Genomic DNA, 25819 nt, shown 5'->3' with positions numbered 1-25819 from the left:
AATGAGGAAGTGGGATGGGAGGAATGGAGAGAAGAAATTACAGAATGGCTTCAGTGAGTAGGAGAAGAAAAAAAAGATTCATGATGAAATAGTTTGAGTTGCAAATACAAAGTAGAGAAAAACAAAAGATAAAGATGATAAAGATAATAAAGATAAAGATAAAGATAAAGATAAAGATAAAGATAAAGATAAAGATAAAGATAAAGATAAAGATAAAGATAAAGATGTGAGAGGGGAAAAAAAAGCCATATTCTGCCATATTCTTTGTCAGGAAGCCAAGAAAATTGTCACCTCAAGGGCCAGTTCCATCCCAGGTCTCCTGAGTAAATTGTAGGTGATACCTAGAAATGACCTGAATCTTAAAGGGCAAAACACATCAGAAAGAAAGAAAGGAAATGCATGAGGGCTTCTAACTTTAGAGGGAGTTCCATTGGAAGTTGTGCTGTTAAATGATGCTGACTGACAATAGATCTGCCCAGATGGCTTTCTCTGTGTGTTTCAACTTTCTCATCTGCTTCCCCATTCCTCATCCTTCTGGTGTCTTGGCTCTTCAGGTCTGAACCTATGCTGAGAGGAGCAGAGACATAGCAGGGACTTTCCTCTTACCTATGACTTTTCTCAGCAGTGCCACTTTTGACAGCCACAATGGGAAATCTTTAGTGAGGAAGAACCACTGGCATTCACACTGAGGCCTGACAAGACTGTGTAGGTGCCTTAGGCTGTGATTTCTTATTTTAGTTACAAATAACCTTAAGGAAGTGCATTGCTATGGGATATTACAGGTCAAATATATAGACAGCTGAAAAGAATATTTGAGAAATGAATAGAGGAAGGGCCCAGCAGGAGATGGGGATAGGATGTTGTCCTCATGTTTTTTTAAATCCTAAATTAATAATTCTGTGTAAGAGCTTTGCTCCCTTCTGTGTTTTGTGTCTGATTCTGCTTTTACACTCTTTGTGTCAAAGCCTTTTCTGCCAGTTCAAACACTTTCTGAGCGTGTAGTGGAGGGACCCAGACTCTGGGATCTCAGGGAGTTCAGTTAAGATTTGATAATTAAGAAAATATATAGACATATCCCATAGGTTTGATTTGGGTACGAGTATATATAACCAGTACATTAGATGTCCTCTATAGAATGTGAGACAATCAGTTTTAAGAATGTCTTAGCAAGGTATTAATGCAGACCATCCTAATGCACTCTAATGCACAGGAATCAATAGGCTTTACACCACAGCTCCTTTATTGGAGGCAGCAGATGAATTATACAAACTTCAGTGCACTTAACAGCTCAATAGTAGACTTCACAATCTGTATAAATCAGAATGCTTTGTGCATTTCCTGAAAGATAGCACCACAAGTTATACAGACAGAAAAGTACAGTTTATTTGACAACCAATTAATTGGATTTTCTTAAAAAAATATTTGCAATTGATTTTCATATTTGCATAAACACCTGGCTCCCCAGGTACTCGCTGTGAACCAGCCCATGGATTTGTTGCTGGATTGCAGTGGAATTGTTCACACTGCAATAACCCCAGGGGTCTCTGTGCCAACCCAAGGCCCTGCTGGGGCTGTAGCAGATGAAGGGGTGAGTGTGCTTTATCCTCTGTGCTGAGCATCTGACAGGTCTGAATCCCCTGTTAAACAGCTCCTTACCTCAAGCTGCATCTTGATTTGTAGTGCCAGAATCTGAACTTTAGCAGTGAAGGACATCTCTTTGTGCTTCTGCCTGTCCAGAAGGGAAACAAATCAACATTCCCAGGCAGGGAACTGGATGTTTGTCTCCTTCCCCACACACTCTGCTTTTCTGACTCCTCTTGGCTGGGGCTGTTCCTGTGTGCCACGGGGGGGATTTCACTGCCAGGGCGGAACAGGAGCCCTGTTCCAGTGAAACAAACCAACTTATTGAAGAGTTAGCTTTTTGATTTGAACGGCAAACTACACCTGAGCACTGCAGGTGTGTGTAATCGTGTGTAATATTCAAACTGCAGATAATCTCTTTGCTCTGGAGAGAGCCTTATCACCTGTGCTCAAAGCGTTAGCGGTTGGGTGTACAGCAGCCGGCTGAACACAGAGTTTTCAAGGGAGACACTAAAATAACTTTAATTTCAGTACTTTTTAACTTGGGAAGGTTTCTGCCTTTGCCGGGCTCTGCAGGGCAAGCACCAGGCGGGGCGGTTCGGGGCGGTTCGGGGCGGTTCCGGGCGCAGGCGCGGTCCGTTCCCCGCCGCCGCGCAGGCGCAGTGCCTTCCCCGCCGCCGTCTGTGTCTCGCTCCCCCTGGCGCGGCGGCCGCGGCGCTGCTGGTGCTGCTGGGGCGGGGCCCTGCGCTCCCGCTTCCGGTGTGGTGTCATGGCGGGCCCTGCGCGGTGATGGCTGCGGGGAGCTGAGGGCCCCGGAGAGCGGCAGCGATACGGAGACGCTCCCCTCGCCCCGCGCCTCTCCCGCCGCCTCCCCGCGGGGATCCGCCCCCCCGTCCCTGGCCGGGCAGGCGGGGGGGCCATGGCGGCCCACAAGCCGGTGGAGTGGGTGCAGGCCGTGGTGAACCGCTTCGATGAGCAGGTAGCGGGGGCGGCCGTCAGGAGGGGCGGCGGCGCGGGGGCTGCTCCCGCCTGGCTGGGCCGGGGCCGGCGGGGGGGAAGGCGGGGCCGGGGGCGCGGGGCCTGTGCGGGCCGGGGGGCTGGAGGCGCGGGGCGCGGCGGGCGGGCAGGGGGCGGGCGGCGGGGGAGGCTGCCCCGGGGCGGAGGAGGAGGAGGAGGCGGGGGAAGCGCTGCCTCCCGCCCATGCCCCCGCCGCCGGTTTCCTGGCCCTGCCGGGGGGCGGTGGGAGCCGGGCCCCGGGTCGCGCTCAGCCCCGGCCGGGGGTGATGGCTCCGTGCGCCCATTGTGCTGGTCAGGGTGCCTGGGTGGGGCCGGTGCCTCCTGCGGGCTCTGGTCCCTCGCAGCCAACCTGCTGCTCTCCTCCTGTCCCTGGAGCGGGGATCCCGGTCCGGGTGCCTGAGCGGGCTCCGCGGTGCCGCGGCGGATCAGTCAGTGCGGGGGGAGATGCCCGGTTCCGCTTCGCTTCTGCGCTCCCACCTCTTCCCAAAGAGTGTTGGCTTTTCGTAGACATTGGTGTGAAATTCACTTCTTCGCTTTACATCATCTTGCTCAGCAGAGAGGAGGTAGAGCTTCAGGAATGAGTTTGAGGGGGACTACGTGGAAGTGCTGAGGCGCTGCCTTCCCCAGGTGGTGTCGGGGTGAGGTCCCTGCCCCAGCACTGGCACCGCAGCTGCGTGGGAGGCAGAGGGTTTTCCAGCCAGTGTTGTTACAGGGATGGATACTGACTTCTCTCTGCAAAAGTCGGTGCTTGTAGATCGGGGAGGGATTTTCTGAATGGAAGGAAAAGGGATTTGTTGGCCTTAGGCTTTGTATTCCCCTGATCCCCATGCAGAAACTGCTCGCTGGGATTAGGTGGTGTGACTTTGTCATTGGGGCTGAACTGGGTGCTCAGACTTGTGGTTTTACTCCCAAGATGCTTTTCTGACGGGTAAGTGTGAGCTCAGTTTGGGCTGAATGGTCAGTTTCTGGGTTGTCTGTCTCATTTTGCTGTCCTGTGAGTACAGCCTTTGTGTCAGGCAAGACACAAGCTCTCTGAGACCCTGATCAGTGTAACGTTCATGGGAAACATGGATCTGGTTCTGTAGACTGAATTTTGTTCACCTGCTTTACAATCATGTGTCCATCTCAGTGGTGCTTGATTTTCTGAAATCTGCTGCAGAAAGGTTGTGGCCTGGTTAAAGAAACAGAAATGTTTGTTCCTTTTTATATTGAAGCTGATGTAAATTATGTCTGTTTGAAAAAGGAAAATATCAGATTGCAGATTTTTTCCACTACATTTTGAGCATTGTATTGTTAACTTATTGCCCCCTTATCTTGAGTCATAGATCATTTTTTCCATAAGCTTGGAAATCATGGTACTGATTATGCTTCAAATAATGAGAGAATTTTTCTTTGTGTATTGGTGTTAAAAGGCTCTAGGCTTTGTTGTTTATTATGTATGTTGTGGAATTGGGCTTGCCAACATCTGTTAGGAGTTAAGAAGTTAATTTTTTTTAAACAGGATTATTTTTCTGTACATCTTATAGGGTAATTAGAGGTCAGTGTATGGGAGGAATCCTCTTACTGATAGCAAGAAACTGTTATGAGATGCTAAAGTATTGGAGTTGTGGGGCTAATGTAGATGAAATATGGTGCTGACTGATGTAGTCATAGTGTAGCTTCTATCAGAAGGGCTGTCTGCAAAATTTTGGTTAGTTCATTACTCACTTTTGCTTAATTAGTGCAATTAAAAAAAAAGTCTCCTCCAGTGAATGAAATTGTGAAGCAAGGAGGAGACATTAATCTCTAATTTTTTTTGTGAGAAGTTTTCTCTCTCATTTATTAATTTCAACTGTGAGGTTTTCACTTTTGTTCGTTTGCATTTAAAACCTCCTTCCTGACAGTGGAAAGGTGACTCCTTCTGCACTGAATACCCCAAAGCCAGGTTACTGTGACACCACCACTGCTGCTAAAGGGGTGGTTGGTCAGTGGTGGTATTTCTGTACTTCATGTAACTCCTCAGGTCTGTCTCATTCCTGGGGAGTCATCTGGTTGTTAACTCACTGATTTGCAGCTCAGACGAGCAGTCTAAAATGTAACAAGTTCATACTTTATGAAAATACACTGAGTATATGCACATTATCTCAGTGGTGTTAGTGTGGTTTTGAGTTTTTGCATGCCAGGTCCTCCCTTCAGGACACAGGAGCTCTTGATTCAGCACTGAAGGAGCCACTCATCTTCTCATCCATCTGTTGGGATAAGGAGGGAGCTGATGTTTGTTGTGGGTTGTTCAGTTTAGATTTGGTGGTTGCTCTTTTCTGTGGGGTAGAACATAAAATTTTTTCAAGTTCTCTTCCTTACAAAGGAGGAAAATGGAGCCACCTTTCACCAAAATTTGTACTTGTAGACAGGCTTTTTATTCATTTGCTGAATGCTTGAATTAATTTTAAGACAAATGAAACAACAAACAGAGAATGCTAATCTGTGTTGAAAACAAGACAAATCGGAGCAAACCAGTCTGCTCTTGTCTGCTCTTGTTTATTGTTATAAATGTTGCTTTAACCAAAATCTGCTTTTGTGTGTACAGTTTTGTGGGCCTAAAATGACTGTCAAGCAGAGTGTGATGAATTAACCAGTGACTGACTCCCTGAGTACACTCCTCCAGTCCCCTGCTGGTCCTGCCCAGCCAGGCTCCCTGCTGCTGCAATGCACTCTTCTTTGGCTTCCCTGGAACCTGCCTGGAGCTTTCAGCTGGTGCAGGAAGGAGCTGCTGATGGTCCCTGGGAGGACAGATAACATTTCTCCTCTAGCACATATGAAACCTTTGGACTGACCCTGTTTGTAGTGCTAGTTGTTATATTTTTCCAAACCTTCAGCAGTCAGGGTAGAATTAGGTTGCAGTGGCACGAAGAGACTAGGCTGTGATTTAGTAAAAACCCCTGTGATTTCAGACATAACCAGTTCTCTCCAAAATACAATTATCCCTGGTTTCCTGTTCACTTACAGTTGTATGTACTGTATTTTGGTAGTATTTTAAAAGGGTAACAAACTGTAATAATGGGAAGGCTAGTACAGTGGTGAAATAGTTCTAAGCATAGTCAGAGAAACCCTCCTGCCTAAACCTTTTAAATCTAAACTGTTTTAAAACAATCAGATGTAATAAAAGGTGTTAATCCTGTATGAACTTGTCTACTACTGAAGTGATTATGATATGCTTTAGAGAAAGCAGCCCTTTATTATGTGGATTATGGTTTAGGCTCTCTTTCTGCAGCTTGGGATGCAATTGCTTTGAGTTAAAGCATTTGTAAAAACTGAAAGGCAGTGGGACTGCTCCATTCTTACTTTCGTTAAAAGGCATTGAAGTGAAGTAAATATTCTCCTCCTGTTGGTTCTGTGGGCAGCATTTGATATCTGTACAGAATCAGACCTGGAAAAGCAGTGGCTGCAAGGACCAGCTTTGTGTTTTTCAGTGCTGTTTCTCATTTTGGTTTGGTAAGAAATCACTAGGAGTAATAAAATGTATTTTGAAGTATTTCGTGTGAGTTCTGCTGCCTGTGCTCCCCAAGTGGATTGAGACCTTTTTTCTCTAAGGTGAGGCTGTGGAACATGAACTTCTTTCTATCTGAAACATTTCCCCAGGAGCTAAGAACTGAGACAGATTCTCAGACTGCTCTTAAGCACAAAGTGTGCTATTTCATCTTCTAACAGAAACCTGAAGCAGCTTTGATGTTATTTTTCTCAAACAGTGTGTGTAATGTGTTTCAAAACTGTACTGCACACAGATGGTGTCCCAAAGCCTAGATAAAGGGATGGCCCACGTGCAGCAGATGTTACCTGAGTCCATTGATGAGCTGCTGAAAGGCTCTGAGATGTTTTGATGCTCCTTCCTGATTTAGAACAGGAGTTTGTGTTTAACAGAATGGGGAAACAGACATTTTTCACAGCACCAACTTCTAGTTAACCTTTTGAAAATAGTAATTTTTAGAGCAAGCTATATAAAGTATTTCTGAGTTCCATGTTGTTCTGAAGGCTTGATTGAGAGGTTCTTTTTGTAAATAATGCCTCTCTGGAAGGTGATGCAGTGCATGTTTATAGCTGGGAGGAAGGTGCCTGTTGTTTTTTGAAGAGATTTGTATCTGGTGCTGACAGAGTGGTGCAGGACAGGCAGCTCAGCAGCTGTCCTGAATCCTGTGGCACAGTGAGTTGATCTGTTGTGTTTTGAAACCTTAAATGTTGTGCAAAGTTGTGTCTTGCACAAAAAAGTTGAAATGGTGACTTTGAATGCAGGGTGTGCTGAGTCTTGTCCTGTGTTACTGCCTCTCTCGAGCTCAGTGCCTTAATGGCTTTTTCAGCAATGTTCTTTTTAAATTGGTCTTAGAAGATGTTAAATGTGATGGTTGCAAAGATTCCAGATTTCACTTACCTATTTTGTCTTTGTTGCATAAAATAAGGCAAATTATAGACCAAAATGCCATTCCCAGTCCTCTGTAGCTTGTTTGGCACCATAACAAGAGGCAGCCAGGCTGGATTAGAGGCAGCAGGAGTGTGTGGCAGGCTGGACCTGCACCCCTGGACTCACTGAGTTGTTGGCTTCTGCCTCCTATTTCAGCAGTGATGATAGCTGAATGAGAGCAGTGGACTATCCCACTGCTAAACTGGGATGAGTTCAAAGTGGGGCAAAATACTTCATAGTCTGAAGGTCCAGTTTGTGAGATTTGTGCTTTTCATTTCTGTTTCCAGTTCACATAACAGCTATAGAGGAAACTGTGGCAGACTTTTTTTTTTTTTTTCCCAAAATAAAACCAGAAGGAATTGACGTAAAATTTCAACTTTTTTTTTTCTCACTCTACCTTTTTTCTTATAATGTTTAGATTGATGGGTAGGTCTGTAGAAATTAAATGGTTTCTTTTTGGTCACTCAGCACTGGATTCTATTAGGGGACATAAAATGCTCCAGCATGTCAGAGTACACAAAGGAAATAGCTGAGAAATAAAAAAAAACCCCAACCCAAAACAACAGTGCTAATATTTCCTCTTTATATAGTTTCCTATTTTAAATGGTAGTATAAAAAGCAGCTTTACTTGTAGGTGACCTTGTTGCTGGGGCTGTTGTGGCAGGAAGCTCCTGGAATGTGTAATACGATGTTTCTCTAACATGGAATGTACAGAACTAGATCTGTGAGACAGCTTCTTTGAGAGGGAGGCACTTCTGAAGTGTTTTATCACTCAGTGGTATTGAGCTTTTCTGCTGTTGTCAGCAAAGAGGCTTGAAAATCCAAATAAAAAGGACTAGTAAGGGTGAAATTTTTGACTAAATGTATCTACCTTCCATTAACAACTCCAGAAAATGTATTGTAAAAATAACACCTAACAATGAAAACAAAGCTGGAGTCATAAATGCTGTTTGTGCTGCTTCTTCCAATTTCAAAAATGAGCACACTGAAATGCATTGCTCTGTTTGAAATCATTGCAATCTGAACAGTTGCAGGAGAATTACACCACGAAGTGGGAATTATCTTGATTGCCCTGTGGAACTTGTTGCTACAGGAGGTTGTGCAGGGAGTTGTACCTATGGACAGCCAGTTCCTAGGTGAGCTTCAGAACACAAGTGGCACACAGGAACTGTAAGAGAGATGATAATACCGACTCCTTTTTGTGTTCCTGTGTTAGGGTGCTTGTTAAAAATCCAAATCTTCAGTAAAACTCCCTTCTTCCTGAGAGCTGGTTCCCACATCTTGGTGTGGTGGTTGGGACGGGCAGGGGCAGCCCCGCAGTGCGTGCCTGGGAAGTGACTCGGTTGTGACCCTTGAAGAATTTGGGTACAGCCTGAAACAAAGTGCCTTGTGTTTAGGCAGTGGGAGCAGCATCTCAGCTCAGTGCAGACTCTCTGAATCGTGCCTGTCCTGAGAAGGATGCAGTTCAGGTCTGGTTCCTGCAGAACCAGAGGAACCAGGGCAGGAGGAGTAGTGTGAGGCTCACACCTGAGAAGCTTCAGCACCTGGGAGGGGGGTGGTGGCACGGGGACGTCAGGTCCTTTGGGTGCCCGGGGAGGCTGTTGGTAGTTCCTCCTCTCCTGGGTACCACTGTCACCACCTCCCAACTCACCTGTTTGTGAGCTACTGTGATTTCACCTCAGGTCTCAAGATGCAGGTGTTGGGTTGTATTTTTTTCTTGCAGGTATTATCCTTGTGGAGACTTTTTGTATTTAATGAGCCAATTTTTGAAATAAACTTTTCTTCTCAGAATTCTATCTTACTCACGTTTTTCTGCTCCTATGATTGCTTTGACATTTAGTTTGTAGAAAATTTATCACAAAATAGAGGTTTAGTTTCAATTCAGAAAGAGGACTAGGTGAACTTGTATTTTGTTTTACAGATAAGTAAAAGAAAGATGAATGTAAAGAAAATGAAATAACAAACATGTTTGTAGTTGTGTCTTGTGGAATGTTTTTCAAGGTTGTTTCTGATGTTTTAAAGCTGTGAATTTCAGTGTACAAAAGCTTATAATGTTTGTCTCTCTTTGTAGCTTCCAATAAAGGCTGGCCAGCAGAATACCCACACCAAAGTCAGTACGGAGCACAACAAGGAATGTCTCATAAACATTTCCAAGTACAAGTTTTCACTGGTCATCAGTGGTCTCACTAATATCTTAAAAAATGTTAATAACATGGTAAGTTTTCTAAATTTGGATTGTTGAGTAATTCTTCAGAATGGTTGTTACTTATTCACACTGCTCAGTCTGCAGAGAGTCCCTTGAAATTCAGGGAGATGAAGCCTTGTAAGAAGAATCTTTGAAAACAACCTCTTGTCTAATACTGCTCCTCTAGAGCTGGACCTCCAGGAGAACCTGACAAGTCAGTCAGGAAAATGAATGAAAGACCTGTGGGAGTGATCCACATCTTTGATCTGGGTCACAGCCTCTCCTTAAACCATGTGGTGTTGGTACTTGAGGTCAGGAGACTGCTGGGGAGGGATGACATTCAACATGATTTTTTCACAGGTTCCCAAAGAGAAATCTTCAGAGCCAGCTGTCTTAGTGGATGGGTTCCTTCTGCATCCTGGCTTTTTTGTTCTTCCTCCAATGGAACCATAAATGGTTCCTGAAATCCATCAAAATATTTGACTCACCAGCAGCACTAAAACTGCCATTTAAAACATATCTCAGTGCAGCCAAAGAAAAGAGAAAGCTAGAAAGAGAAAACCCAAATGTGGATTCCATATTGTCAAGTCTAGAAAAATGGCTCTGGATGCCATCAGCTGGGATAAATGGGAAGTTCAGGAATGAGGAGAAAGATGCGTTTGTTTTTTTTTTTTTTTTAATTTTTTATTTTATTGTTTAGTTTTTATCCATGGCAGATCTGGTTTTGGACCTGTTAACATCTGCTTTGCACTGAAGAGCAAGACTTAATATTTTTTCATGTTTGACAAACTGAGCTACTGTATGAGTCAGCAATATTTTTTTAGGATTTCTATAGCTGAAACAAAATGTTTAGAAAAATGTCTTGAGAGTTAGCACTGTGCTGCAGCTTCAGCCTGGCTGAGCTAACTTCTCACATGGTTTAAAATGTAACTTCCTTTGGGTGACTTCTACATGTGTCCCATGGGCAGACTAGCAACAATATATTTTTGGATGAATATTTTCTGCCTTCTTTTGCTGCCTTTATATTGCTGAAACTATTGTTAGCAATAAAATCAAGTGCCAGCCTAAACACCCAGTGGAATTCTGCCTCTGTCCTGTACCTGCAGTGTGTGGCATCCTTCTGGAGGGTCTTGTGTGTTTCTTGTGTGGTCTTTGCTAAATTGTGCAAGACTCTGTTAAGCTTCTTGATATGGATTTCTTGTAAGAAAGAAGAATCTGTTCTATTAAAATGCTGGCATTGAAATATAAAATGGGGAAGGAGCTGTCAGTAATTGGTACCAAAATAGCTTCTGAGAAATGTGACCTTCATCTCTCAGTAAATGACAGGCCTGATGAAGGTGAGGGGCTGCAGTTCACCTCCAGCCCTACTTTGATGTAACTGTTCCTTGTAAGATTTGGCCTTGTTGACTGGACAAAGGTACCTCTTCATCAGTAAGGTTCTAATTCCTGTTTTAAGCCAGTTTTTGCTGGCTTTATTTCTAAACTCAAAACCAGAGCATTAAAGGAGCCATAACTTGTTGTCCCACTCTACAATGTGACTTCAGTGTGCTACAAGTCAAATTTCTGTGTCTCAGATGAATCCATATAATTTCTACTTCTAGAGAATATTTGGAGAAGCTGCTGAAAAGAATTTATATCTGTCTCAGCTGATTATCTTGGATACACTGGAAAAATGTCTGGCAGGGGTGAGTAGGCTTGCATAAGCAGTTGCTAAGTTGGAATTAAATGAGTTTGAGAGTACAAGAAAAATGGTTGTGTATCTGTAATTACTGATGCTAAAGTTAAAACTCATCTGATTTAGAGTGAAGTAGGATTAATGCTATTTTAAAAAATTCTAAAGCTTCCTATACATGAAAATGGTTGGTATAATTGCTAAGTTAAAGATTTATGGGGTGCTTTTTTCTTGCCTAAAATTAGTGAACTTCTTTCAGTTAAATAGATTCAAATAAACTTTTGAATTTGCCCTTCCAACCACTCACCTACTTACTAAGTAGATGATTAAGTAATTATTTTCTTCTAATAATTTGATAAAAATAATTGAAGAGAGCTGTATTCAGAGAAGTGTGTTGACCAAAGTAAAGGGAGAGACAAAGTGAGATGAAGAATTAGATGTAGTTACGAATCTTTGATAGATTTTTTGGTTAAGATTTGAATGCTTGTGGCATGTTTTGCTCAGTATTTTTATGAATAGATGCATCAAACCATTTTCATCCCACAATTTAAATAGCAATAGTAAATCATGGGAAAAGGAGAAGGTAATTCAGTACAAGTATTATAAGTTTTATGCTACTGAGTTTTATGCATACAGTGTTGATTTTTCTTTAAGCTTCAAAAAATGTTCATTCAGTGAAATAGTTTCTTCCTGTAGTTTTACATACAGCAGAAACTTTGCTATCACCATACTAAAGATTACTTTTGCAGGTGTTTCCTAGATTACATTAGTTAACCATGTCCAATCTCCACTGGGAGTCCAGTCCTGAGGTCTCCAATCAGAGCTGTGCTGCCAGGCAGTTTGCTGTTACCTTTGGGATGTAAACAGTTGTACAGCACACTGTGCTGAACTGTGTAATTGCAAAGCCAAACTTCACTGGGAGCAAAATCTGCAATGGTTTATTCCTTAAACAAGATAGGAATTCTTTTTAAAGCTGTGTTCCTGGATGAATGTCATGAAATCATCTAAGCTCTTTGCTGTTTCCCTGCAACAGTTTTTGAAGGTTCTTTCTTTCTAAGGTAGTGACCTTATGGTTAGGTTTGTCAAGCAGCATATTTTATATTACATTATTTAGAAAGTCTGAATAGTTTTGGATTCTTCCAAATTCACAAAAGATACAGGTAAATAATTTTCCAGAATAATTTTCAGCTTTTACAGCTGAGGTAAATGCCTTGTTTTGGTGCTTTTTGTGTCTGTGATGCAGAGTCAAAAAACCTGTTCTAACTGCAGAAATTAATTCCTTTAAAATATTTCTCTAGCCATGTTGTTTGAAAGGATACATGATGAGATCTGAACAGCTTCAAGTTGTGCTGAGTGCTTCTTGCTTTGTCAGTTCAGACAAGAGCAAGCTGAGGCAGTATATGTTCAGTGAGACTGAGCCAAAGTCCTATACAAAGAGCGTTGTGTTCTGTGGTATCTTCAGACGTATTTCTTGCTCCCTGCTCTTGCTCAATGTTTCATCAAGTTCTCATGGCAACAGGACTCAGGTCAACTAAGTGGGAGTCTCTGAAACTTCCCAATTCCCTATGGTAAATTCATTGGTAGAATTTTAGAAAGCTTTAATGCTGACCCTTCTGTTAAAAGTTGCTCTTAGTAGAGCAAAGTTTCACTTTGAATTCTTTTGTAAATAGTTTCCTTATGTCTCATACTGTGCAAACTGGCAAAAATTAGATTATTCTTTTGCAGGAAAGTTAAGCCATTCTTTGACTCAGAGCAATCCCAGGCCAGAGCAAGGGAGAAGCTCCTCTTTTTCATTTTTGTTGTTGTTGGTTTTTGGTTTTTTTAATATAAAGATATTAGATGTCAAAATATAGTGGGTAGGATACTACCCAGAAGAGAAGTAGGGGTGGGTCCTTGCCCTTCCAGTTTCCAGTCAAAGCTGAGACAGTTAATGCTCTACTGCCAATACTCGACCCAGACCAACAGGGTGCATTCATCAAAACAGAGATGTGTTGTACTTTAAAACCTAGTTTGATGGTTTGCTTGATACTTGATGACATTGATCAACTTGATGTCCTTCCTATTTTGGAGGTTTAACAGAAGATGTGAGGTGGTGTGGATGATTGGGGTCACTGTTCCCATGGAATGCAGCCTGTTGTGTGTGCTCTGCTTACGTGATGGTCAGTGCTGAGCTGCAGGCAGGCACAGGTTCAGGTTCAGCTCCTGTGCCTACCAGTGGCAGATGCTCCATTTTTTTTGCCTCTAAACCTAGGAAATGGGTTTCATGAACTACTGAATGTTTATTTTTAGCAACCAAAGGATACCATGAGACTAGATGAGACTATGCTGGTCAAACAGTTGCTGCCAGAAATCTGCCATTTCATCCACACCTACCGTGAGGGGAACCAGCATGCAGCTGAGCTGAGGAGTTCTGCCTCTGGGGTTCTCTTTTCTCTGAGCTGCAATAACTTCAACGCTGTGTTCAGCCGCATCTCCACCAGGTAGGTCTGTGTCTGCAGCCTCACTTACCAGGAATTGGGGTCTTTCTAACTCCAGGAAAGTTAACTGTTTAAATGGTACTTAACGAGAGTTTCTCAGTGAGATTTCCTCTACCTTTCAATATTTTACGTGAGTTTCAATGTACAAAAGGAACCTGTTTCACATCCACTCTAGGTTGTTGCCACTGTACTTTCTGCGAGCTCCATTAGTTGCTTTTTTGAATTATATTTTAAATTGTATTTAGTTATATTTTTATATTTCTGATAGTTTAAAAACAGTTCCATTCCCACATTTGAGCAAATACTCGTGTTTTAGAAATCAGTCTCAAATTATTTGATTATTTGAAATTGTAAGTATATTAAAAACTTCTAGAGAGCCCTTGATAACTTCTGTTTCAAGAACATGGACTTGGCAGCTAACATGGAGGATGTGGTTTTACTAAATAGATTGATTAAGTGTTTTTGCTTATGGAAATGGAAACAATTTCTTTTTCTCCTTTTAAAAGAAGTGTTTTTCAGTTGAAATCCTTTGACAGGTTTTGAATCTAGTCCATGGATCTGTATTTATTGCTGTGTCTGTTGCATGGTTTGGTTCTCAAGCTCCAAAGCCCTCCTTACCATCCATTTGAGTTGGAGCGTGGTACTTCCTCCCTTATTCAGTTCAAGATAGCTTGTACAGAAATAGTTAAATATTTGACCAGTTGTTGCTGATCTCCACAGGGGTCAGCTTGCTGACAGTTAGCATTGCTGGTCTTTTGACCTGTGCTTCCTGTTTAGGCATATTTCTAGGCCTTGTACAGCAGCTGGGGGATTTTTGGCATGAAGAGCACAGCAGTGGGGACCTTCCCGTTCCCAGCCAGGGCTGTTAAGTTTCCCTGGCCTTGGAGAAGTGGAGAACTGCTTTTGTGTGTACTACTAGAAACCACATTCCACGTCTAAAACACATCTGTAGCCTTGGAACAAGACATGGCAATCTTGAGTTTGTGAGAACATATGATTTAGTTATTAGTGGCTGAGTTATCTGATGAGATGTTTAGTAAATCATCTCAGACAAAAGTGTGAGGAGATGCCATGGAGTTTAAGTTGGAGTCATTAAACTTCATCCCATTTGTTTAGGCCAGAAAAACATTCATTTCCTCAAGCTTACCAAGAGTGGTTGTAGCTCACTTCAGCCATGCCAAGCACCATCACTCACTGCTTCACTGCTGAGAAATGAACTTGCTGTTAAGGAGTCAAAGTTGTCAGGATTCCATGGATATAGTTTTTAGTTGAAAAGATAACAAGATTGCTATAGCATGGTAGGTAACAGAAGGATTTAGGCAGATCTTGGGCTTAAACAGGCGTTGAAGTTCATCTCTGGTGTTTCTAGATCCATTTCCAGTATGAGGATGGAACAAGACTATAATTTTAATTCTGAATCATGCATGATCTGTCTTTCAGTTTGAAACTTGGAGAAATCTATCTGAGGAGATGATACAATATTCCCCTGCTAGTCCAATGTATAGAATTATGGGGATGTGTTCAGACATAATCTGGTTGAGAAGTGAGTGTACTTTGCCTATTTTTAGGTTACAGGAACTGACTGTGTGCTCAGAAGATAATGCTGATGTTCATGATATAGAACTTCTACAGTACATCAGTGTGGATTGTTCCAAACTAAAACGACTCTTGCAAGGTATGATCTGAGCCTTTGTTTTGAAATAGTTTTATCTAAATATAACAAGTTAGATATAACACAATGATATTGATATGTGTATCCTTTTATTGCTGTGTTTTACTCCAAGTAGTCATACATTTATTAAAATATTTTAAAATACTTAAAATACTTAAGTAACGTAACTTTGCACTTCAAATGTCTTTTATAATCTGTGTTGCTTTTTAGAATCAGATTTGTTTTCTAAATGCAGAAATGTTTTACTTCTACAGAGACAGTATTCAAGTTTAAAGCCCTTAAGAAAGTAGCTCAGTTAGCTGTTATCAACAGTCTTGAAAAAGTAAGTATTTTAATATTGGTTTTCTGTTTCATTGCTTATTTGCAGACTTTTTCCAGTGATTTACTATAAAATACAAGTTGATGCATGCTGTGTATATGTTTTGCAAGAAATGATGAATGATTAGAAGTAAGAGTACTTACTCCATTTAATTAAATACATCATTTAGGAAAAAATATTTTCAGGCTCTGGAATGTAAAGATGTTTTGCATTATCTGCAGGCATTTTGGAACTGGGTGGAAAACTATCCTGATGAGTTCACAAAGCTGTATCAAACACCACAGACTGATATGGCTGGTAAGGCACAACAAATGTTGGAGTTCAAGAGCTGGTTTCTCAGACATCCCTACATTCACCTGCATTTTGTGCCCCCTTTGCTTCTTGAGTAGCCTGCAAATAAGACACAAATTTCTGTCAGCCTGTGTCAGGGCAGGCAAGGATATATTGCTCCATCTTTTGTCTCCTGAGTCACCTTTTAAAGAACTACATTTTGTGTTTCACTACACAAGGCAGTGAGATTCCAAAGATGGAAACTATTTAGATATATATTCTTAATCTTGATAGAGGAAAGAAAAACCCCTTAAGATAACATCACCTGTATTTATTTTTGCCTAGCCAAAAAGTGGAAACCATGTCATTAACTATGTTGAGACAGTTTTATCCCCAGTATTATGCAAAAGCCAAGCATTTTTCTGTGCAAGTGGAGCTATCCCTCTGCTCTTTTATACCTGTTCTTTACCTTTTCATAATTAAAACTGGTATTGAACTTGGGGTTATGTTTTATGCAGATTGTGCAGAGAAGTTGTTTGATTTAGTGGATGGCTTTGCTGAAAGCACGAAACGTAAAGCAGCAGTTTGGCCACTGCAAATCATACTACTGGTCCTGTGTCCAGAGATTATCCAAGATATAGCAAAGGATGTGGTAGAAGAAACTAAAATGAACAAGGTAAGAGAAGAAAAGTATCTGAATTCTGCTTCTCATTTCTAGAGCATGCTTTGGTTATAAGGATGTCTTTGCTTACTCAGTATTTCAAGTATATTTCACTTAGTCTTCCATGCATAGAAAGCACATTACAATTCAGTGTGTAAGTTTCTGCACCCTTTTGAAGTTCTCACCTCTATTCTTTCGCTGCATTATGGTTAAGAGTAAACAACCATCTGTGGTTGTGCATTCTCATTGTCTTAGATAATTCAAAGTAAATGTCATTAATAAATACAGCATGTCTCCAAAATGTTGCATGAAGTTCTTTCTTGCAGTCCTGATATTTCTGATTAGAAAATGCAATGTTGTTTGTTTTTAGTATTTAAGAATCTAAAAACCATGATCATAGGTTACCAGAGCTCTGGTTGTAACTATTCCTGACTTGAATTCTGCAGAAACTGTTCCTGGACAATCTCAGGAAAGCACTTGCAGGCCACAGCGGGAGCAGACAGCTCACTGAAAGTGCTGCTATTGCTTGTGTAAAACTGTGCAAAGCATCTACCTACATCAACTGGGAAGATAATTCTGTCATTTTCCTACTAGTGCAGTCCATGGTAGTAGATCTTAAGGTAAAAATGTCTGTTTCCTAATTGCAACAAGGAAATTTGAATTTTAACACACGTAAATAAACTTTTTAATTTCTCCTCAATTGAATAGTACAGTGTTTTTCAGTTGAAAATGATTTGTATTAAAGTAGACAAGGATAATCTTGGCATCTTATTTATTTTATCTTTTGACATATGTAGAATTTGCTGTTTAATCCAAGCAAACCTTTCTCAAGAGGCAATCAAAATGCAGATGTAGACCTTATGATCGACTGCTTGGTTTCCTGCTTCCGCATAAACCCTCACAATAACCAGCACTTCAAGGTGAGAACACTACTTAGTGACAGCTCATTCTCCATGCACTGTGGATGACCTCTCAGTTATAAAAGATATGCTCACAGCAGCTGGAAGCTCATAGATGAGTTCATGTTTATATATCCCCCTGGTAATAAATCCCTGCATATTTCCATTAATATTTTCTTAGCTGATTAGACTTTCTCATGTTTAGATTTGACAGCTTTGTCAATTTAATAAAAAGTTTCCAACGTGCTATTCATTGTGATAAGAAAGATGGCAAAGAAAATATGTTCCTAAGTGGCTTTTATGCATTTTTATTGTAGATCTGCTTGGCACAGAATTCCCCATCAACTTTTCATTATGTTTTGGTGAATTCGCTCCACCGAATAATCACAAATGTAAGTTCTGAGAGTATTTAATCAGCCCAGCAAGCTGGGGCTTCTCTTCAGATTAGTATCTGCTTATTAAATACAATTTAAGTAGTAGACCAAATCTTGTTGCCTAAATCCATGCAGCAAGAGTTCCTTGTTAGTAAAGAAGGTCATACAAATCTTTGTTTACGCTGTCCAACAAAGTGAACAAAAACATATCAGGCACTTTGACACAGGAGGGCAAAAAGGCTCCAGTAGATGTGGTGGAATATCTGTGGTGGAGTAACACAGCTTCTCAGACACTGCCAAGTTCATGAAATACCAGTTTTCCATTTTGTTTAGTGTTTTGCAGTGAACTGAGTGTGCATGGCTTCTTTTGAAGTATTACTAGCATTCAGTATCCTTAGATATGTGCCCTGGTTTGGGAGCTTGTGCTTGTTCACAGACAGCAGCAGTGCAACAAGCAGCTAAGTTGGAAGCAACTCATTTAAGTATTTTGAGTTTCATGGTGAGAATGCAAGATTAACCTAAGGGTAAAGCTGTGTAGAGTACTTGTGTAAAGGTCAGTTATACCTCAGATTTTGTAATGTTTAGAGGTATAAAATAACCAATAGGTTAACTCCTGTTTTCCCAGTTAATCATTTGAGCATTTCTGTGTCTTCTTTCCAGTCTGCCCTGGACTGGTGGCCCAGGATTGATGCTGTGTACTGCCACTCGATGGAGCTGCGCAGCATGTTCAGTGAGACCCTCCACAAAGCTGTGCAGGGCTGTGGGGCTCACCCTGCCATCCGCATGACCCCGGTAGGGCTTCAGAGAACCCCTTCACACACACACCTCTGCTTTTCCTTCTGTCTCCATCACATTCCAGCTTTTTAATTAACTTTAGCCTGGAAAATAGAGGGGGGGAATACCATTGCAATCCAAAAAGCAACAGAGAGCCATACATGTTCTGTGACCCTTGCAGGCTGTGGTGTGTTACTGTTTCAGTCAGTGATGTGTGTTTCTCAGTTTTCATGCTGCTCTTACACTGGCAACATAGAACTATTTCTCCTGTAACTGTCCTTCGTGGCTTCCTGTTCATTTTAAGCTTTCTTGCTGTGTGAAGAGCTAGGTAATACGTTCGTTAATCTGGCAATAAAAAAGCATTCTGTATGTGAAGATAATTTCTGAACACTGCAATGCTTTTACCTCGATTGGCAGGAGTACCTCTCCTTCCCATTTGTCTTGCTTTCTGTTGAGCAAGTCAACTCTTTGGTCTTGCTGACAGCAACAGAGTAAAGGCTTTTTCAGCCATTATGAAATAAAGCATGTATTCTTGATTGTCCTGAAAAAAAACTTGAGTAAATTCAAATTTGTAGTTCATAAAAATTTTTTTTAGTATGTTTACATGCAGCTGTGTTGCCTTTCTTTGGAACTTTCCATTTAGGACTTCCCATGTGTCAAGTGAACTTGGTTGGTTGTTCTAGAAGGCCTAAAATGAGACACAAAAATATTCCTATTGGGCTTCTCAGATGGAAGCAAATGATCAAAATACCTTTAGTTGAAAGCTACAACATGTTTAACTTGCTTTTTAAATTTATATATTCATCTGTTGAGAAAATAGCAGGGGTGTTGTAATGGCAACTGGACATTGATTGGTGGTGCTTTGTCTTCTGCTTCTTATTTTCCGTTCTTTCTGGCTGCTGTCGCTGACAGGCTCAGATGCCACCCAGTCACTGCTTTGCATGGCAGTGGGCCTCTGTTGCTGTAAGTATCCCCCCTTGTAACTACCACAGAAAAGCCTTTCCTGGCTCTGACTTTTCTGTGCATAGTTACCACTGCAGTCACTTCCCTGGGGTACCAGAGGGAGCGTGTTCCACCCCAGAAATGTGGGACTGGAGGAGACCTCAGCTGCACTCTGCTTGGCAGCTGCAAGGCCATCCCTCTCACAGCCAGTCCAGCTCCTTCCTGGCAGGAAAGGCTTTTTGTTGGGTCTGTTCTTTCTGGCCCCTACTTCTCCATCACGATGCTCATCCAGAATCTCCCCATTCTGGTGGTTATTTTCTTATTTCCAACCTAAACTTATTTATGTCTAACTTACCCCATTTGTTCTTGCTCCAGTGGTGTCTGTTAGCTTCACACCAGTGCTTCTCCCTGGGATGTATTTACAGGGAGAAGTCATGTCCCAGTCTTTGCTTCTTGATAGTCTTGAGCTTTGACTGTGAAGTAACTAAATGGCTTTACAGAAACAAATCAGCTTCTTTTACCATGTGCCTTTTCTCAGAATTCCCCTAACTGCAGCAGTCTGTAGCACAGAATTTAGTTACTTCTACCAGTGTGGTATGAATTTCCTGAGTGGATGCTTTTTATATAGGGGATTTTATTTCTCTATTTTCACAATAACTGTTTAGCAAAATAGCATGAAGTTCTAATTTCTTGTAGAATTTGGTTATTCAATGTTATTTCTCTTTTTAAGTTACCTTAAAGATTATTTCAACCTAGGGTTGTTTGTTGTTGTCATTTAAAACTTGTAAGTTTAGTGAAAATGAAGAACAAGTTAATGCTGTTGTTTGAGATCTTAGCAAATAATAAACTAGACAGAACAGTTTAAAAAGCTAAGTTTCTGAAGAGTGTTTTACTCTGTCTTTTTTGTCCAAGTGACTTTCTTGTAATTATTTTGTGGGCTGTAAACAGAAATGCTAACTTCATCCCTGCTGATATAAGATGAAAATTAATGCAAATATAAATTCTGTGAACTTACATGAGCGAGATGAAAATATTTTGTCTTTGGACATACTGGAATCCAATTAATTCATGCTCTTATTTTTAAATAAATGTATTTATATGTGTGTATATATATATCTGAAAATACACCCACACTCATATGTTGTATTTTTGACAGACTTTAGCCTGCATCCACATTTGGAGAGTTCTGCACACTGTGGATTAAAGCATAAGCTGAATTTTTGAAATCCTTACAATCAGCAGCATCCCTGTACCCCCCTCACAGGCATCACTGTGTGTGACTGTTGGACATATGGGTCTTGTGCTCCCTGGGTCTGTTGTGTGAACAGCAGTGGCAGAACATGGTATAGCTCACACTTGCCTTTGGAAAAAAGTTCCCTGCACTCTGATACATTCAAGTTTGCTGGGAAACATCTATTTTTTTTGTCTTTCTCAGACACAGAATATTGCTGTCAATTCTTTTTGGTCCTTTTATCCATTTTTCTTTTGCCACCATTTGTCTTACACAAAAACCTATGTCCACATGCAGCTCATTAAAGTAATTCTTAAAGGAAACTAAAGGATGTAATTAAGTGATAGCACATGCATATGTAGTAGGGGATTTTTATGCAGAAGACTGTGATTATGCTTGAGTGAATTTTGTGTATTTTTAAACTTTTTTTGGAATCCTGGATTGTAAAAGCAATACACCTGACAAGGTGTTTAATTGTAACTACTGTGTGCACAACCTTACTGACTGTGACTGTCGTTTTTCCCTTCTGTCAGAGTCTTACATTTAAGGAGAAAATGACAAGCCTTAAATTTAAAGAAAAACCTACTGATCTGGAAACCAAAAGCTACAAGTTGTTGCTGTTATCCTTGGTAAAACTGATCCATGCTGATCCAAAGCTTTTGTTGTGTGTAAGTATATCATACTTTCAGTCTTAGGAAAATTTACTTTAAAAGGTACTAAATTAGTAAAAATTAAAACCATAAACCTGTCATCTAGGATACTTCTTCACTTGTTATTTGCTCTGCTTATAATGCTTCTGTGCTTTCAAATGGAAAAGACAAAACCAAAAAAAAGGCAGAAAATGCTGCAGAACCAAAGCAGCACAATGAAAAGGAGCATAAAGCTCTTTTCTTCTGAAAGGTGTGTGTGGGGGACAACAAGAAGGGAACAGACTGAGAGGAAAATTATGTTTAGGGAAAATTTGTAATCATTTCAGTGAGTAAGAAGACAGATTCCCTCTTCCATTTTCTCAGGTGTGTTTATTGTTTAATTTAAAAATATTTCAGTTCTGTCACAGATGTGGTATGCAAGGGGTGTCATAGCTTAACATGAAATGAGATGTTCTTCTAGGGATCCAGAAATCCCCTTGGTTTTATTTCTAGAATGGTCAGTGATTAGAAAGTTTTGCAACTTTAACTTGTTCTCCTTTTTGCTGCTTAGAATCCCAGGAAGCAAGGGCCAGAGACACAGGGGAGCACAGCTGAATTAATTACAGGCCTTGTCCAGCTTGTTCCACAATCCAGCATGCCAGATATAGCACAAGAAGCCATGGAGGTAAGGGGCACCTGTGCTCTGTGCCAGGGGATCAGTGCACAGACAAACCAAGGCTTCTGTAGAAGCTCTGGGGTATTGATTAGCTCTGAAGTTTGGCACCTCAGAGTTTGGTTTCTATTGATTTATTTTTTTTCCTAAACATCTCCTGCACTGAAAGTGTTACAAGGAAGACTTAACAAGTCCTTCATGGTACAAGAGCCTGTAAGAAAATGTTAAAAAGCAATTCACTGACTGCCTCCTGGGACTACCCTGCTCCTCTTAACATGACCTCTTCATCCCCATGGTTGATTCCTCTGTTCCATCTTTGCAGAGAGCACCATTAAGTAAATTATCAAAGCCAAAAGCTGTCTTTTAAAAACATTGTCTGTGGCTCTGGTATGGATTTGTATGGGAATCCCAGGTAAAACCTCAAGGGTTGGATTGCAAATATGTAATTAACACTAAAATGAAATACTTGTGGCTCAAACTGTGAACTGTTGTTTTGCTATATAAAATGCAGTATGTGTCTTTCCTTCCTTTTTAAAACAATGTCACTACTTTGCAATGTAATTACAGGCACCCATTTATCTGCCTGTGCTGACGTACTTTGTAACTTTCTGCCTCTAATGAAACTACTTTGTTTGGGATTTAGGCCTTGCTAGTTCTGCACCAGTTGGACAGCATTGACTTGTGGAACCCTGATGCCCCTATAGAAACATTCTGGGAAATTAGGTATGTCAGTTAACTTTTGTAAACTACAGAGAGAGCTGTTTGGTTTGTCTTCTCCTTTGAAATAGCTGTGAATGTTTTGGGAAACCTGTGCCACATCAACATGAATTTGCAGGGAAAATTGTTATGTGTGTTCATGAAAACATTTAATCTTCCTTATACTGTGAAAGTTTGACAAAAATATAACCAACATTTTCCTGGCTTTCTTAATGGCTGGTGTTAAGGTGTAGAAACTATTATTAGTTTGAAAAGGTAGAGACTTTTCCACCTTACTCAAAATTTAAAAACTTGTTTAAATTCTGTTTTATCTTTTTGGGGCTGTAGGAGGGTAATGCTAAACAACTCTAAAGTGGGGATTTGCTAATCATGGGTGAAACCCTCACCTAAAGAAGGCAGTAGCTTGCCCTTGTCCTGTGATACCCATTTGTCATTCCTGTATATTTAAGAATTTTTATTCATTAAAGTCATCTTGCTTTTTATAACTTCATAGCAGTTGTTGAGGTTGATTTCTTGGAGAGTATGAAGGGAAATGAAATTCTAAAACGTCAGAATATACAAAAGGCTAAATCAAAAAGTAGGAATCTCTAAGCTTGGCTTTCTAAGAACTGCATGAGCTAAACAATTTAAAAAAAAAAGTATTTGGTGATGTAATCTGAATTGGTAGAGGTGTTTGTTTTAAGAAGGAAGGGAAGGACAGTCTAGGAGGAGTACTTTCCAGCACCAGGAAAGGGGCCTGCAGGGCTCCAGGGGCTTGTTCTGGGATCAGTTTGGGGCTGACCCTACCTGGATGGGCAGTAACTGAAAGTCATGACTGTAATTTCTAGTAGTAGCAATGAGTTTGTGGTCTGTTTGGGCTGGGGGAAACACCCATTAAAATTGACACTAATTTGGACCCTTTGGCAGTTTTAACAGAGAGTGTGAGGCCTGAATGGATATGAAGAAGGAACATCCCTAGATGTGTTCCTTCCAGAACAGAGTTGAGACACGTTGTCAGAGCAGTGTAGGTAAACTTGTTCTGCCACTGTCTGTGCTGTATCTGTTCTGTGGATAAATGGAGGACTTCTGAATTTACAGCCCTGGAGTCTGGACTTCTAACAAGTACCCAAGTTGCTTAACTTCCTCTAGGGAGCTAAAAAGGCCAGCTGGGCGGTGGGAAGGGTCAGAGGGGAGCTTGCCATTTAAAGGACACACCAATATTATATTTATTCTACATTTTAAAAGATGATACTAGTACCTGTATAGGATATTCATGCTAATTGCCTATTTCTATGTAAAACATAGTAATAGATATTAAAAAATTGTTACTATATAAAGCTAATGGTGAATTTCATTTTGCTGCAGTTCACAAATGCTTTTTTATATCTGCAAGAAACTAACTAGTCATCAGATGCTCAGCAGTACAGAAATCCTCAAGTGGCTGCGGGAGATTCTCATCTGTAGGAATAAGTTTCTTCTAAAAAACAAAGTGAGTAAATATTAACATCTGTCTGTTAGGATCACTAAAAGTAATTGCAAGCTTGAGAAGAGCTCTTTCAGCAAGGTAATTTTTACCTTTAAGTGACTTGTTTCTTTTCTTTGCTTTTCAACTTAAGTAGCTCTGTTACTGATGGATGCTGCTTTTTGTCTGTGTTGGTGCTGAGTTAGTGACTTTTTCCCTTGATAGCTGTAGTTTAACATGTATTTGTAAAACTATCTTCCGTGTTGCAACTGAAGAGCATGGGCTTTCTGGCTTTCTGTGAATTCAGGAGGATTTTTACACTTGACCTCTAAATGAAATCAACTGTCCTCTAAATAAGGAATATGCTTAATATTCTCGTTCTTCAAGTTAAGAAGTAATTAGTTCTTTTTCAGAATCTTTTCTCTTGGTGCTTAGAGGATATTCATTAAGATGAGAATCTTTTTAACAAATGAGTTGATTTACTATTTTTATTATCCCTCCATAGCAATCAGATAGGAGTTCCTGCAACCTTCTCTTCCTTTATGATGGCTCTGGAGGTGGAACCAGTCAAATTTCTCTTGACCATGAAGAGATAATTCGCTGTGCTCCAGGACCTGCCCTCAGGAAAGGGAAAGGGAATTCTTCCATGGTAAGTAATATGTGAGAATTCTTTGTAATACCTGGGGAGTGTGGCATCCCTATGCATTATTCAGAGTTTTCAGTCATTGTTAATAAATCTGAAATCTCACTCTTTAAAGTTTCACGTGTGTTTGAATGTACCATGAAGGATCATAAGATAAAATCTTTTAGCAAGGTAAACTCTTGTATGGACAGGTTTCTCAACCCCAGTTTTACTACTGGTTATAGCTGCAGGAAAAAAAAGAAGAAGTTATTTAGAACGTATTTTGTGAGCCAAAACTTGAACTTTGCTTGTTTAGTGTACAATTCTATATTATCAATAAGATTTTCCTAAGTGTGTTGTTATCCCTATGAAAGGAGTAGGTTCTTAGCTAATGTGTTTGTGCAACAGCATAAAAGACAGGACTCTGACCTTGTTTAGGTTTGCAGAATTTTAGTGAAATTGCCATGTTCATAAGCAATATTACCAAATTCAGAATTTTCTGTTTCCCAAGGAAAGCACAGCAGGGTGCAGTGGGACGCCCATTTGTCGCCAAGCCCAAACCAAACTGGAGGTTGCCTTGTACATGTTCTTGTGGAGCCCAGACATTGAGGCAGTCCTGGTTGCCATGTCCTGTTTCCGTCACCTCTGTGAGGAAGCTGACATCAGGTGTGGAGTAGATGAAGTCTCAGTGCACAATTTTTTGCCCAACTACAATACTTTCATGGAGTTTGCATCTGTTAGCAATATGATGTCAACAGGTAAGAATCCTCAATCTGTACAGTACTTTTCTGCCTGTATGGTAAGACTGTTTGCATTCTTCAAACAGATTCTTTCTTTGCTTGATGCTCGTCCTTCAGGCAAAATATATCTGTCATGAGAACTGCTGAAAAGAGCAGAGAACTTGTTACTGAGGTCATGGGGATTTTTGAGTGTAAGAAGAAGGATAATTTTCTAAACACTTCAAGGGGTTATGTTCCTCTATAATTTAATAATTGCTTTCAGAGATCTCATAAGTGGTTCAGGTTGTTTTTCAAAAAACTTAGTCAAATGTTCTGTGCTGCTTTGTAGGGAGGGCAGCTCTTCAGAAGAGGGTGATGGCGTTACTAAGACGCATTGAACATCCAACTGCAGGAAACACAGAGGTAAACTTGCTTCTGAGTTTACTCTTTGCATATTTTTTTTGTTTTAAACAGAAAATACTGCTGTTACAGGTAGTTTTGAAGTTGACTCT

General features: G+C 40.7%; 1 protein-coding gene across 6 annotated transcripts in view; it reads left to right on the top strand.

Annotated features, from left to right (window-relative positions):
• The first annotated feature begins 2358 nt into the window (after positions 1-2358).
• NF1 (neurofibromin 1) overlaps positions 2359-25819 on the top strand; it is a 71226-nt gene continuing 47765 nt past the window's right edge. For 5 of the 6 annotated variants that reach the window (XM_030462377.1, XM_030462378.1, XM_030462376.1 and 2 more), the window contains exons 1-19: positions 2359-2560; positions 9102-9245; positions 10817-10900; positions 13177-13367; positions 14933-15039; positions 15291-15358; positions 15577-15652; positions 16144-16301; positions 16733-16906; positions 17084-17206; positions 17503-17577; positions 18220-18351; positions 21040-21174; positions 21707-21820; positions 22452-22531; positions 23870-23993; positions 24472-24615; positions 25100-25346; positions 25657-25730. In XM_030462377.1, coding sequence (XP_030318237.1) covers positions 2501-2560; positions 9102-9245; positions 10817-10900; positions 13177-13367; positions 14933-15039; positions 15291-15358; positions 15577-15652; positions 16144-16301; positions 16733-16906; positions 17084-17206; positions 17503-17577; positions 18220-18351; positions 21040-21174; positions 21707-21820; positions 22452-22531; positions 23870-23993; positions 24472-24615; positions 25100-25346; positions 25657-25730 — 2310 coding nt within the window. In that variant the 5' untranslated portion in view covers positions 2359-2500. Of the gene's footprint in view, positions 2561-9101; positions 9246-10816; positions 10901-13176; positions 13368-14932; positions 15040-15290; positions 15359-15576; positions 15653-16143; positions 16302-16732; positions 16907-17083; positions 17207-17502; positions 17578-18219; positions 18352-21039; positions 21175-21706; positions 21821-22451; positions 22532-23431; positions 23531-23869; positions 23994-24471; positions 24616-25099; positions 25347-25656; positions 25731-25819 lie in introns of those variants that run through there. The other variant, XM_030462381.1, reaches the window with a different exon arrangement.

This window comes from Calypte anna, chromosome 19 (genome assembly GCF_003957555.1).
Source record: "Calypte anna isolate BGI_N300 chromosome 19, bCalAnn1_v1.p, whole genome shotgun sequence".
NCBI classification, from domain to species: Eukaryota; Metazoa; Chordata; class Aves; order Apodiformes; family Trochilidae; genus Calypte; species Calypte anna.
Note: the sequence above shows the minus strand (reverse complement) of the source record. Positions and strands in the feature narration are given on the sequence as shown.